This window comes from Amborella trichopoda, chromosome 4 (genome assembly GCF_054954075.1).
Source record: "Amborella trichopoda isolate Santa Cruz 75 chromosome 4, AtrichopodaSantaCruz75HAP2 v2.0, whole genome shotgun sequence".
Taxonomy (NCBI): domain Eukaryota; kingdom Viridiplantae; phylum Streptophyta; class Magnoliopsida; order Amborellales; family Amborellaceae; genus Amborella; species Amborella trichopoda.
Genome location: NC_142339.1, coordinates 5,826,982 through 5,842,431, shown reverse-complemented (window position 1 = coordinate 5,842,431; position 15,450 = coordinate 5,826,982). Strand labels below are relative to the sequence as shown.

The window sequence follows — 15,450 nt, the reverse complement described above, 5'->3', positions numbered from 1 at the left end:
AGGGCGACAAAGTGCGGGATCGCGACCGGAGGACACGTACGTCACTGAGGTGGGAGTGACATCAACACGTGTTATAAATGCGGAATCAAAGCAAACCATGAGAAATAAAGCAAAACACCCACCAGAGACAATATAAAAGCTGGATAAATTAAAACCATTTCTATCCATATACAGTCTCCAAGGCCATAAACAATATCCAGAATATTACAATGCGTCCAAGGCACCAAAGCCTATTAACAAAACTACAAAGCTTCACAAACAACACAGTACGGCTGATGGCCAGCTGACACCCACAAAAACAAGGAGATCTTCTAGTCTAGCGCGGGTCTTCAGTCCACCAAACATGATCACCACCCACCTGTCTTCGACCTACATCCGTCGATCTACAAGGGTGGAAGCAAATGAATGAGCTAAAAAGCACAGTAAGTGTATCACAGTATCATGCTTCCCTGCCTATGAATATTATCCCACAACACAGATCAAGGTTATAAGTCATGCTCATAAAACAGGAGTCATGCATCACAATTATATCACAATTATAGGATGGTGCTTTTCATGGTTGAGCAGGCACAACGTAAGATGTCAGATATCATATACACTAGCAATCTATCAGATTTCAACAGATTCATACAAACAAGAGAGCACAACAAAATCAACAGACACAACACACTCTCTAGCCCTATGCAGCATGCCACTCCCATATCTCGCAAGTCGAAAATCGTATATCTCAAGTCAATTTGATTACTCAGGTCAATCATACATCTCAAGTCAATTACATAACTCAGGCGACTACCCATATCGGGCGATGCGATTTGCATAAGGCATTGCTGGGACGTCACATAGCACCTCGTGCGAACCTCATTGGTGTCAGTCATGGCCATGCGATACGCTCAAAGCATGTCAAGTAATCACATAACAGTCACAATATAATAGTATCCAACTAACAATGGGTGACTCATTGCGTAGTTGTCAATATCACATATGCTCACACAATCACAGTATACCAACAGTTACATATCACCTCATGCGCACTCAGAAGTCACATATTTTGGTACAGTATACCCCACTACCAATGGAAGACCTATTACACGGTGGTCATATTACAGATATCAATTTTTTTCAAATAACAGAGTCAGAATACTCACTATCAATAGAAGACCCATTGCGTAGCGATCAATGCCAAAAATAACATAATCACATTGTCCACTACCAATGGAAGACCCATTACATAGCGTTCATGGCACATATCACAGTATTCATAAAATAGAATCAGACAGTATCAGTGTCACATAATGGCCGTGTTAATATCACATAAAAACAGTATCAGTATTACAGAATGATAATGTCAATATCACGGAATGACAGTATCAGTCTCATAGAATGCCTGTATCAGTATCACATTTTGACAAAATCAGAATCACAGAATAACAGTGTCCATATCACAGAATAACAGTATTAGATTCACAGAATAACGGTGTCAATATCACATAATGAGTATTACAGCTGCAATTTCAAGCCGTGATATCTAGTCGTAAATAGGGTCATAACTTTTGATTCGTTTGGAATTTGAAACCAATTTTATACTAGACACACTTATCATTCAAATGGGGAGGTTTGAAAACAATTCGACCTTGCTTGGCCCCTCAAAAGTTCAAAAGAATGGAGATATTTCATCTGAAATCTACTGTGCAGTGAAGGAAATGGCACGTCTTTAAAATTTACTCCATAACTTAGAATCAAGAAGAAATTCCAAAAAATGCTCAACATGTGAATTTAAGTTTACTCATGAACCGTTCAAATGACAGTAGTTTGGAAGAAAATGGATCAATTTTGGTTAGTCAAAATCTATGGCGACAGAGGCATAAATTTTGAGTTTTATAAAAGCTGTCCACAGTGACATATTGTTACAATTAATCATATAACTCTCAAATTAGGGAGAATTTCGAAAAGTGCTAAACATGTGATCTCAATCTTACTCAAAAATATTTTAAACGGCAGTGGTTTGGAAGAAAACAGACCTCATTTGATTGGTCAAAACCCTTGACATCAAAGACATCGGTACTATGTTTTTACCAAAACTGTCCACAGTGATCTACTGGCATGTTTCGAAGTATAAATTTATATAAATAAAGAATCAGAGCAAGATGTGAACATGACTATTAAAATAGACTCAGAAATCTTTCCAATAGTGGTGGCTTTGTATCATTTGGACTTCAATAGTTTAGTCAAACTCCTAGTATAATAGAAATAACATTCTTGAAAATTATTACAATCTGCTAACAATGACATACATGCATAAAACGAGCCATATCTTCTAAACTATCAACGATTTCAGCTAGTCATAAACACCCTCAAAGTAGAATCATAGAATTTTCAAATGGTGGTGATTTGAGGCCAATTGAACATCATTTGCTTAGTCAAAATCTCATCACAAAAGCATGTAAATTTGCAGGAAAATCACAGTACAAACATGACACATTCCAAAGATTATCCCGCAACTCCAAATCCATACAAGATAACAATATGAAACTTTTTCTATCTTAAACTAGACTCACACAAACATCTTTTCAAAGAATTTTAGGATCCACAATAGTGATAACAGTGCCCAACTTATCATACAAAGAAAACCTAATTTCTAGAAAAATAGAATACAACATACATGCTTAACTTCAAGCCTAATCCATGCTTAAATTACACTTTATTCATGTTAAATTCATAGAAATACATACTTAAATCTCATACTTTCATACATAAGAATCATACTTCATACTATGAACACATAATAGTCTACTTACCTAATGCTTCAATGGTGGTCCCAAGTCATTCGTACAGCTCACTCTTCAAGTCTCTCAACAATCGGCACAAAGGGCTGGAATCTCTAAGCGTTCAAAGGGGGTAAACGTGGGGGATAAAGAGAGAGCTGGAGGATAAGAGATGGGGCAGTTGAATGGGTAGTGAGAGAAGGGGAAATGAGGTGGCAATAAGCCACCTCCAAGTGGCAAGCAAAAGGGGTGAGGTGGCAACAATCCACCTTCAAGTGGTAAGCAAAAGAGTGACATTTGGAGTGGGGAAAGAAAAAGAGGTAGTCCCTCATGGACTACCCTACTCCAACAGTCCCGGTGGTCCATTCACAACACTCATGGTGGTACATGCACGGTGCTGGCCACTCTTTGCGCACGGCGTGACTCCTCTTTTGCGCGCATCCTTTCTTCTTACTCTCGTAGCGATAGCCCTTAAATTCACGCGTGGCGTCCAGTTCGCATGCAACGTTGCGTCTTGCACGCGCGGTGATGCGCAAATGGCGCTACTCATGTCCACACGTGGCGATACTCTTATGCGCACGGCAATTCCCTCTCGTTCACGCACGATGCTTCTTCCTATTCACGCGCACGGCGATGCTCCCCTCACGCTCATGGTGATGCCTCCATTCACGCATGGTGCTACCTCTTTTTCATTCGCGGTGATATCCTTACGCACGTGGCGTTAGCCTTATCCCTTAGCACCGGGTGTGTGCTTCCTTCTCTCTACTACCGTGAGTGTCCTAGTCTCTATTGCAGTGAGTATCTAAATCCAAAAAATTGGAGTCCTTACGGTACAAATATTAAAAAAAAAATTTATTGAGATTAATTTGTGGGCTGAAGGGGTTACATCTACAAAATTTGACATCCTAAAATTAATTCTAGCAAAGGAGCAAATGGACATTCCACTCCCATACGTGCAGAATATCTTTTTGGCCTAATGAAGAGGGGTGAGAATGTAATTGATATTCTAAATCGAAAGGTTGAGAGGGGTGAGAATGTAATCGATATTCTAAATCGAAAGGTTGAGAACATTTTTATTTGCTTTTTTTGACAAGGTTACAGTTCTTTACTTCGTTCTTCAACCGATTTAAATTTAAAGTTACTCTCGAACTCTTTATTTGAAATAGTTGGCTCACTTCCCCTTCTACAAATTAACAACCAAGAAAACCACCACATATCGTAGCATTTTAGTGTCCATTTCTAAAAGGAAAATGGCTTGATAGGGTTGCAGCCCTATCAAAATAAATAAAGTCTCACCTTATAACTTGTCAAAAATTACAGTTCAAGCATTGCAAAGCCTTTACATCGATCATCTCGGCGTGAACATTATAGTTGTGAAAAAATATAGGATGTTAAGCTCTGAAAATGATGTATATTATAACAAATTATCTAGACCGCCCATTTCACCTCAAACATAAGTGTTCAAAAATCTCTTGTGCTTTTTAAGTTTCAAATCTTATTGTCAGTGCTGGAAATTGAGTTTAAATCCATCATGGAAATTTCTATTGCCAAAAGTGCTTTTTGGAGAAGTATTTGAAGTGAGGCTGTAGCATCCAATTTAGGAATAGTTGACCTTGTAATAAAGATAAATAGTCCACGTGTAGACAATCCCTATTTATTTTCTCATCTCGAAATTTGGTCTCTATTTCAGAATGAAAAGTATTTTCAAGAAACTTAGATTTTGAATTTCCAAATCCTTGACCCCTTGAAAAATTACGGCGAGTGAACAGACAATATTCTCTGGCGGAAGCGTATAATCTATTCGCAACAGTCACCACCACAATATCTTGAAAGCTTTAGGCTCTTGCTCCATTTTGTACTCACTAAGAGCTCTAATACGAGCAATATATGTTAAAACGTGCATGGAAGAGATACACCCAAGAAAATAAGAATGACTTTAAGATGCCAAAGACCTCTCAATATGTAGAATTATTTGAAAAGGAGGTAAGAAACTTGTGGTCCCATATTGAAAGTATAAAACTAAACAAGTAAGTGATCAACCAAATTGTTACAAAGTGATCACAATTAATCTTGACCATTAGATGTGAAATTGGATTGGTTGCATTTATTCCATTGACTAAAGTCAAACTTCAAAAAACAAAATTTCGAACTTTGTAACACATCCAAACTATCAGATTTCACATTAAATGATTATAAGTAATTGTGACCTTGTATCGAAAGTACACAGTTTCATTGTATACAATCCTTTTCCCACAAAAATAACCTAGATAGCACTAAGTACATCATATAATATGTAAGAAACTTTTTTCATGGCCAAACTGTAGCACACGAAAAGAAGTGTTTGGCGTTCACTATATTCCATTTTCAAGATGAAATTTCAACCCTTTCTCAGTCTCTCTACAAAATATGTATCACAGTCCACTAACACAGATGAATGAACCCGCAGAAACTCGCTTTCTAAGCTCATGCATTCACATAGCAGAAGCGGAAAACCAATGCGTGTTCACGTTTCATCAAAATTTTGCCATATTGTAAACAAAAACGGAGAACTCAGAAATTAAATCTCTCTACCTCATGTCCGTATTCTCTCTCTCTCTCTCTCTCTCTCTCTCTCTCATGGCTTTTGGAGGCAGTTCTGCAAGGCGAGTGCAGCTGCTCTGTACCATGCTGCGGCAGCCATGGCTCCAGGGTCTGGCACAGTAGATAGTACATCGCCAGTGATGTAGGTTGAGCGTCCGGCCTAGCACGAACAACATTGATAAGAATGTTGGCGATCGAGGATATTGGCTAAATGTAATAACATACATAAGTGATCAACCAAACAGGTAAATAAGATACTGATGTGGCGTAGTTTTTGAAAGACACTTGCATATATTGTTAAGCCAGTAAATAAATTGGAATTATTTGTATCAATTTCATACGGAAAGTAACCTCTCTCCCCCTGAGGCCAAAGAATTGCCTCAACTTCGACAGGAAAATAATCTCTGTTTTCAATGAATTTGTACAAGGAATATGAAATAACCCAAAATTTTATGTAATTTGAATACCAAAAGCTGGTTTCTATGCCTGCCTAAATTTTGAACTTCCAAAAAATTGGTCGATCGAAAGAAAGATGGGCAGGTGTATTTGTTGGTGCTGTTCAGGGATTGGAGAAGCTTGAAAGCAAAATGGTAATACTGAAGAAGTTGAAGGGAAACCCCTCTTATCTCGTCCCCCCCCCCTACAGTTTTGGAAAAGGAAGTTGGTACCTGAGCCTGCATATTTTTGGTAGATTCTGCACCAGTTATTGCTGCTTCAGAAGAAAGGACAAATGCAGTCAAAGGATCATCCCCTGCGGCAAGCCTCTGTAGAAACAAGACATTATTGTTACACAGAAAATCCTATCAACTAGGGGTGAAATCAGGAATAGTTCAGGGAAGCAACAAGCAGATTAACTACTCATGTCATGATCTTTTCCTTTTTTTTTTTCCTTTTGTGTGTGTGTGCGTGTATATGAGAGAGAGAGAGAGAGAGAGAGAGAGAGAGAGAGGGAGAGAGAGAGAGATGGGGTGCCGAATTAGCAAACAAGGCAGAACGCACATCGATGACTACTGTGTGAGAGAGGATCGTGAGAAGGGTGAAACTAGCAAACATAAAGGCAAAACAATAAGAACATAATTTCTGATGTGTGTGTGAGAGAGGCAAAACTAGTAAAAGGGTGAAGTGAAAAACATGTAATTGTATGTAGTAGGTGCTGGTGTCTGTGGAGAGAGAGAGGGCAGCAGGGGGGAAGGGTCTGGTGATACTAGCAAAAATAAGGGAAAAGAAAAAAGCACGTGACTACTGGGGGTGGGGTGGGTGGGGAGGGGCGGGGGTGCATATGTATGTGTGTGTGTGAGAGAGAGAGAGAAGGGAAGGGGGGTTAACCTCTTGGAGAGCTCCACATGCTGGAATAAGAGCATCCAGTAATGTTCTATAACCTGCTGAAGCACCACCATACTTGCTAACAGCACCAATTGCAGCTTCCAATGCATCCACCCCTGCATTGAGCCTCCAGTCAGTTCGGTAAAAGCACTGGAAATCCTAAAATATTCATTCACTTGATATAGAAAACTGCAAGCAGATTATTCCCAAAAAAAAAAAAAAGAAGTAAGGTTTAAGAAGAGGAAGAAAGTGATATGTATAATGGATCATAATCTCGTCTTACATCCTTTGGGTGTAACGGTAGAGGATTGTTTCTCTTTCAACTTTGCATATGCTGCCTTGCAGAATATATCATATCTGTTTGATGCAACAAGAATAATTTAACTATATCCCTAGAAACTCCTATCAAAGATCCCTACATTTGACTACTAACCAAATAATTCACTAGGAAAGAACACGAAAATGAAATAATATTAATAATTAAAAAAAAAGAAACTCCCAGAAAATATCTGCAGAACAGAATATAGGTGTATGAAAATATTTTAAACAAAGAGAAAATAAGGATTTACAGATGTAGGCAATACTTGGGCTAAACTCCATGCATCTCTCATACTTCGAAAGTTACAACCCATAAGTTGCCATGTAAACATCACGATCCAACAAGTAATAGTGCTCAAAAAAAGAACTGGACAAGAAAAAAGGAAGATTACATACAGGACTCCACTGGTTCCTCCCATCACCCTTCCAATAGAACATCCTATCTCATTAACGGTTGCAGCAGCATCATTTAAGGGATAGCTATCAAGCAAAAAGATTTTAATTAGAAATGGGGATTAACCATTTTGGATGAGATTATTGAGTTAAATATTAACTTATTTAACTATAGTGCATCAATAAAGGTATGGCCAAAGTATTATATTTACATATACTAGAATAAGATATGTATTTATCATCATCATCATCATCAGAGTGTCTTCCCAACTAATTGGGGTTAGCCATTCAGCTCTATTAAGTTCCATACCCTCAGTGAGGGGACAAGTCCCCATATCTTTTATCACTACTTCAAACCATGTCCTTTTGGGTGTACCTCTTGCCATTTTTTAGCCTTCCACTTGAATTAACTCACACCTCCTAACCGGTGCTGTACTAGGTCTGCGCCATACTTCTTCATCATCATTGTCATAGTTTTTTCCCAATTAATTAGGATCAGCTACACGATGGTCCACCATTCTACTCTATTTTATATGCTCCTAAAATTTACCCAAAGAGGTTTTGTTTTAATTGCTGACTTCATAAATGAAACTTAAAAGGAGAAGTCGTCTAAGAAAGGATATATCTATGCTTTCAATATATTATCGAAAAACAAATTCTGAAAAAAATTAATAGCAAAATTGCCTCAAAGCAATCAAAGAAACTTCATGAAATTCACCAAATAAAATCCAGGATTTCGTTCTTAACAGAAAAGAACAATAAGCATGCATGAAACATATTTTTGGGTGCCAAAAAGTCCATGAATGAATTCCAATAAAACAAAGATTTGCTCATTTCCCGGAAAGGATGGAGTTTGTGCCTCCAAAGTGAGACAAGATAAATGGAACTCTTGGTTCAAGTGACCAAGGAAGATGATTGACATGGAAAATGTTTTTGAAAATCTAGAGACTATAAAGGAATCCAGCACATACACTAGAAAAATGAAACAAAGGAACTGCAGAGATTGAAGAGAGGGAAACAAGTATGATAAAATCTATACTAACTCTGTCAACCATAACCTAACATTCAAAGAGTAAGCTGTATCAGATTTACACAGTAGAGGCCCCATCAACAGTAAGCAATAGCTATATGAGTTAGGCAACAAAGCATGTATCCCTCTGATTTACATAACATTTCAAACTCCTATATGAACATTCTTCAGAATTAGATATCATAAGAACCCCTGTAGGAAATGGAATTCGAGATATACATTAGATTTTGAAAGGAAACATGAATTGACATTGAACATTTCAAATAAATTCCAGAAGTTCATTATCCAATAAAGACCTAAGGACATAGAATTCCTAATAAGAAACCAAAATCCATCACACAACTAGTGACAAAAACTTGTTGACAAGAATTTGCTGCACTTAGTCGGGTGAACCATAAGATTTATTTTCTCTTGGGCAAATGGTTCTTTGTAATAATTAGTAAATAATACCCAAAGAAGCAAGAAGAAAAGAGATGCTATTGCACCAAGCATATATAAATAGTTGTGGCTTGGAAGGGCAAAGCATCCTTGATATCCTCAAAACAACTGGTAAGCATTTATTGAAATAGATGATACCAATAAGGAAAGGATTTTAAAAAGAAATAAATATATAAACAGACTCACTGCTTCTTCATGTCCTCAAGTATGGTTGTTGCACCTCTGAACATCTGTAGAATAGAGGAGTTTCCCATATCATGTTACATAAAAACTTTACTAATATTGAATTTTGATGTCGACTCATCTTTAGAAAGGGAACTTACTGTTGTTCCACAATCGCCATCTCCTACTTTGCTATCCCATTCATTTAAAACATCCCGAAGATTGATGACTGCATTCGCTGATGCCTCAATAGCAGCTTCAAGAATATGAGCTTGCTCATTTAACTCTTGAGGACGACTTGAAGGCTATTAAAGATTAGATATAAATTTTGAGTTTAATATAACAATAAACAAGAAAAAAGAACTATTCATCACAAAAGCCAATGTCTACTGAAAGTGAGCACTTCTTTACAATACCAAGCATTCTTAAGTACAATCATAGGAATTGGATGTATGAAAATTATCGGGAAAACCGCAGATTAAAAGAAAAAGGAAATTATCAGGAAAACCTATTCTCAGGTCAAATAAAACTGCACATGAGCACTGATCCGATTATCCAAAACAACAAAACTAATTCATAAGTCAGTAACAAACAACAAAAGTCAGTAACACTAATTTGAACATAATGAATGAGTGAAGCTAAGCATGTTCTGAGATGTTTTAGCAATATGAGTTATGCCACCCATTAAGGATATTCTCAGGTATTTGTTACCATCTAAGTGATTCCATTGCCATGTGCCCCCCAACTGTCTAAATATTAGGTATGAACCGTTTGCAAAAGCTTTGAAATGGATAGGCCACCAACTGCCAGAAAGTATGGTATAAACTGTCACCAAAGTACATCTGCAACCCTCTATGGTGACAAAGAATGGACTACACAATGTGTTGGATCAAAATTTATTGACCAGTTCCATCTAGTTTCGCAACTAACTACCAAGGATGCTTTCCAGAAATAATAATCACAAAGGATAGAGACCCCTTATGGACCCCCAAAAAAAATGATTATATTCTAGCAGTGCCAGAATTCAAATGATTCCTGGAGATACTTACCATTCACTGGATTCACAACTGCTACCAATGAAAAAAAAAAAAAAAAGGCTCCTCAAAACATCAACAGATCTCAAGTGCAGAGATCTCCTGATACATGTACATGCATGGTCCACTATTGATGAAGAGAATGTTCATAATGGCATAGGATATGCTTCGGATGGAAGTAACTCTGGAAGTATAAATGTTGAGGCAATAAAAAACAGATTGGTTACCCTGATCAGCCATCCCAAAAACTGGGTCAGATCGGTGATCCGGATCAGAGAATCAGCCGAATCGGCTGGTTTCAGTCTTAAAAAAATTTCAAAAAATCATCAAAATTTCATAAAAGTTCTATTTTTTTATATTTCCAAAAAAAAAGTGGTGTTGCATTATGGTTTTTCATTACTTTAACAAAAATATGTAAATACTTAAAACCTGTCTAACGTCTGAGTATTTGTTGTCCATTACATTCATTTCACAGGCAACAATTGTTGGCCTTTTTATGGAAGAAATACCTTATTTAATAAAAACAAAACAATGCTGTGTATAAATAATTCCTAGTGAATCCCCTTGTTCTACTAATTTTTCTTTTGTTATTTTTCCTTTTTACTGCTTTCTCCTGTTTTATGGGTTGAACAATGATGAGCCATGCCCATTGGTTTATGTTTTACAGTTTTAAACATACATTGGTTTGTTTTTTCCATTTCATTAATGATATTTCTTTTTAACTTTCATAATTATCTACTACCTTTTCCAAGCATTCGTTGAACAATTAATTTTTTAGCTTTTTAGGAAAAAATCAATTATTTTTTGGGATTTTTGGAAATAATTAATCTCTTTAATTATATTTTTGGGCTTTTCAAACGTTTTGAAAGAATGTGTTAACTTACATTGTTTTGCTATTTTTTACATCTCATACATGGTAAAGAGACCATTTACTTCGTGTTTTATATCTTCCTATTAAGCTACTAAAATGCTAATTTGAATTGGCTTTCGTGGCTTGCAGAAGCTTGAAGAATGCGACGTTAAAAAAAAAAAACGCTTGAAGAATGAGGCCAAGCATATGATAAAACAGTAATTAAAACTTTATCATGAGAGGTTATTACAAAACAAGGAGACGTTTAGTCCCATACCGCTAATACATGAAAGGCAAGGGGGGTTGAATGCGTATAACTAATGTCAAGGTGTTAGGTGCTAAAGTAAGCAGAGCGCGTAAGCCTCCTGCCAGGAAAAAGTGGGGCCACACGGCTGCCCGTTGTTAAACCAAAAGTAACATTAAAAAAATATGAACCAGAAAATATAAAAAATAAAAAAGCGTATTCGGTCCATACTGATTCTTTGACAAAACTAGTCGGTTCTACCAGAGAACCGATATAGATCGGTTCGAACAGCCCGGTTCTAAAGGGTACACGCCCGGTTCTCGATATATTATGCGAACTGGAACGTCTACAATGATTTTCGATCCGAATCGAGCTATTCCGATCTAGATAGGCGATTTTTAAAACACTAATAAATATAAAATATAATATGGATCGAAAATAATGCATTAGAATCGGGCAAAAAAAATAGGATACTTATGGAATTATGATAAATCTGCAAAGAATATATAAACATGATTTATCTAAAATACAATAAGGTATTTCAACAATAAAAAATTAAAAAAAACAATGTGAATATATTGTTAATACAATAGATATTCATTCTATATTTCAAAGTTTAAATAGAGAGACTAAGATTGGGGCTAACTATAATCCTGATCCAAGTTGACTTGTTAAACTTTAGCTTAGTCTATGAGACTTGATAGATTCCCCAAATTCAGTTGATTCAGTCCCATACAAAGAAAAGTCAACTCAGGACTCACAGAACTTGAATCACAATGTTAAACTGTGATACCATATGCCATATTCTGTGTGTGCGTGTGTGAATCACAAAAACCCTAAAGAGGTCATTGCCTGTAAAGAAAAAACTCGACTTCACTATCATAAAATAAAATGAAAAAGATTGTAAGGGTTTGTACAAATAAAATAAAATTACACGTGCTGAAATGGGAAACAAGCAACTAACTACAAAGAACGAGTGCAAGATATGTAACTTCGGCCAGCAGTTACTCGTAGACTGTTCAAGAGATACGGAGAGAGAGAGAGAGAGAGAGAGAGAGAGAGAGAGAGAAAGTTGTCGGGTTTATACAAATGAAAGCAACTTACAACTAATGAAATGGAAAACAAGAAACTAACTAGAATGAGCACAGCGCACACACAGGGGAAAATAAACATATAGACAATAACAACTAAAACAGACAGACAATAACAACTAAACAATAAACAAAGCCAGGTAATACAGCAATCTTATAATAGAAGAACAATGTCTAATCACAATAAAGACTTTAATAATAAAACATACTTACATCTGACAAATACAGAAGCTGGTGAAAAGCCTTAATTGTTCCGGGATGTACGCAAGAACCTCATCCCAAAAACAATCACACATAATACTTTTACACTCACTAAACTGAATGGTTTGATACACTACCAGATATACAGAGAAATAGAGAACTTATAATAAACAGAGAACAGAGAAGTGAAGTAACAGAGAAATTGCAAAGAAGTTGCAAAGAAGTAACAGAGAACAGAGAGATTGAGAACAAAAAGGCTGAGCAGAGAGGCTAAGCAAAGAGGCTGCGAGGCTAAGCAGAGAGGCTAAGCAGAGAGGCTGCGAGGCTAAGCAGAGAGGCTGAGCAGAGAGGCTAAGCAGAGAGGCTGAGGGACTAAACATAGAGGCTAAGCAGAAAGGCTAAAAGCACTTGGAAACTCCAGGATGTCCGAGTGATCTTAGGTCTCTCCCTCTTATAGACCTTAGGTTCGGCGGATTTCAAATATTTGGAATCCCACCGGCACTGCAGTAACCGCACTACTGCTACAGTAAGATGCTGTCGATGGACCGTACTTTGCTACAGTAACCGTACTACAGTAAGATGTTGTCGGTGGATTGCTTTTTTGCTATAGTAACCACACAACTGCTACAGGAAGATGATGTTTTTGTTGGTGATGAAAGTGACTTTGTCGGTGATGCTTTTGTCAGTGATGTGATACTTTTGTCGGTGATGCTTTTGTCAGTGATGTGATACTTTTGTCGGTGATGCTTTTGTTGGTGATGAAGGTGACTTTTTTAGGGGTTCGTGTCCGTGTCCTAGATAGTTTGGAGTCGTCCTGCCCCCGCGAAATTTGCTTTAGTTTGAAGGAAATTTGATGTCGTAACAATCATCTTCATTAAGGGGAGTGTAATCTTCAGGTTCATCGCTTTGAGTAGACAAGGTTTCATCAGTAACCTCGAGAGCTTCCCAGATCTTGAGTTTAAGCTCGTCTTTTATCATGGATGGATTTTGTTGTTGAAGAAGGACCACGTATTCGAAAATGTCCATCTTAGGAGGTGGAGAAGAGGATATAAATTTCATTTTGATTTTATTGGGAATTAGGGAGTCGTTTTTGAAACTATCCCGCCATTTAATGGAATGTGTCTGTGTAATTCAGGGACATAATCATATCTGTCCATGTCATCTGAGGAGATCTGATATTCCCACTTTAAAATCCATGGGACCTGATATCAGGCCATAAAATATAAGTGAAAGTTTCGTTTTAAACTTTTCTTATTGAAATCAGAGAATTTTCTCTGAGAAATTTGGAGTTCTGTTGGAAGTATCTGGTTTGTGGATCCCCATATGGAGAACCAATTTTTAAACCAGTTTGGGAATGCATTTGGGTCATTTATTTTAAACTGTATGCACCAACTGTGAGAATTTTTCATATTTTGGTACGCGAAGACTTCATCCCAAACCTTCATATATTCATAATAATGGTAGGATTTGATTTTAAATCCTTTTGTTTTGATGATCCTGGGTTTCAAGGGGCCCAGTCCCCACTCTTTATAAGTGATAACCTTTTTTATTTGAAATTTGGAATATGCTATTTCACTATCATTGTTTCGGGAATGATGGACTATGAGAACTGATTCTGTTTCTATTAAGATACATTCATACGATTCTCGGCATCTATCCCCATTATTTAGATGCATATGCTGCCTGAGATATAAGGCAGCTATTTCAGTCGGATGTTTGGACTGATATTCGTTTTCAATTATCAGCAGTGGAATATATGTTGTCTCTAAGTATATTGATTTTGCACTAGGAGTTTGAGTGCATATTGGATTGTGAGAAAGAGATATCAATATCCTGTATTTGCTTTCTTATTAAAGATTTTGGTGTTGATGGGGGAGGCTAGGGCTGAACCCGAACTAGGAACTATGTCCATCGTCTGTCTTTGGCTTCGTTTGTCCTCCTTGCAGAAATTCTCGAGTCAAGAAGTCAGGCAAATAATTGTTTTGAGCATTAATATGCTTGATAGTAAATTTGAAAGCAGAAGAATACCTTGCCATCGTGCAAAAATTTGTTTGGACACAAGATTTTTTACGTCTTTCTGGAGGATGTCTTTAGCTGCCTTCCTTAAAAGAAATGATTGGTTAAATGAATCACTTTGGAATTTAGTAACAGCATGGATTATAGCGAGTATCTCTTTTTTGACTGTTGAGTAATTTTGTTGAGCGGGGTTCCAGATCTTAGACGTAAAACGAACCAAGTGTTCTTGATTATTTACCTTTTGTTTTAATATGGCACCAAATCCTTGTTCTGAGGCATCTGTTTCAACTATTTTAAATGCTGAAGGACTGGATAGTGCCAGACATGGTAATTCTTTGGCTTTTATTTTGATCTTTTTTACAGCTTTAGTATGTTCATCCGTCCAAATTGGGGGATTTCTTTTTTAGTCTTTGGAATAGAGGTTTTGCGTCAATTGCTAAGTCTTTGTAAAAATCGGAAATATAATTTTGACAACCAAGAAATCTTTGTAATTCGGTTTTGTCAAGAATTATTTCTGGAAATTTAGATGCAAATTCTATTGCCCTATCAATAGGGATAATGCGTCCTTGGAAAATATTATGCCCTAGAAATCTAATTTTTGACTGGCAAAGGTTTATTTTTCTTGCGGAGATTACTAAGCCAGCATTTTTTATTGCTTTGATAAATGCACTTAGATGTTTCCAGTGCTGCTCAAGAGATTCTGAGAAAACAAGTACATCATCAATATAGACAATCATAAATTTTGTGTAAGGATTAAAAATTTCATTCATAATGTTTTGAAATTCAGAGGGTGCATTTTGTAATCCAAATGGCATAACATTCCATTCAAATTGTCCAAATGGGACATTAAAAGCAGTTTTGTATTTATCTTCTTCGGAAATTTGAATCTGCCAGTAACCTGACTGAGATCAAATTTTGAAAATATACATGCATTGACTAGTCTATCCAAGAGATCCCTTTTATTTGGGATTGGATATCTAATCCATCTCAAGACTTTGTTGAGTGGAT

General features: G+C 36.8%; 1 protein-coding gene and 1 long non-coding RNA gene across 12 annotated transcripts in view; both read right to left on the bottom strand.

Moving 5' to 3' along the window:
- Nucleotides 1-124: 124 nt before the first annotated feature.
- Nucleotides 125-3,595, bottom strand: LOC148782221 (uncharacterized). The gene is made up of 2 exons (XR_016053913.1): nt 2,796-3,595; nt 125-383 (listed from the first exon to the last, which is right to left on the bottom strand). It is a non-coding gene; the product is annotated as an uncharacterized LOC148782221 (long non-coding RNA).
- Nucleotides 3,596-4,912: 1,317 nt separating this feature from the next.
- LOC18439224 (putative 3,4-dihydroxy-2-butanone kinase) overlaps nt 4,913-15,450 on the bottom strand; it is a 34,863-nt gene continuing 24,325 nt past the window's right edge. For 5 of the 11 annotated variants that reach the window (XR_016053910.1, XM_088864522.1, XM_020670379.2 and 2 more), the window contains 7 exons: nt 9,168-9,311; nt 9,031-9,074; nt 7,380-7,463; nt 6,949-7,022; nt 6,669-6,781; nt 6,011-6,106; nt 4,913-5,502 (listed from right to left, as the gene is read on the bottom strand). Coding sequence is in view for 4 of the 11 variants with exons in the window: in XM_088864522.1 (XP_088720648.1) it covers nt 5,377-5,502; nt 6,011-6,106; nt 6,669-6,781; nt 6,949-7,022; nt 7,380-7,463; nt 9,031-9,074; nt 9,168-9,311 (681 nt within the window). In the remaining 7 variants the exon portion in view is untranslated. The remainder of the gene's footprint in view (nt 5,503-6,010; nt 6,107-6,668; nt 6,782-6,948; nt 7,023-7,379; nt 7,464-9,030; nt 9,075-9,167; nt 9,312-15,450) is intronic. The other 6 variants (XR_016053908.1, XR_016053911.1, XR_016053906.1 and 3 more) reach the window with 2 other exon arrangements.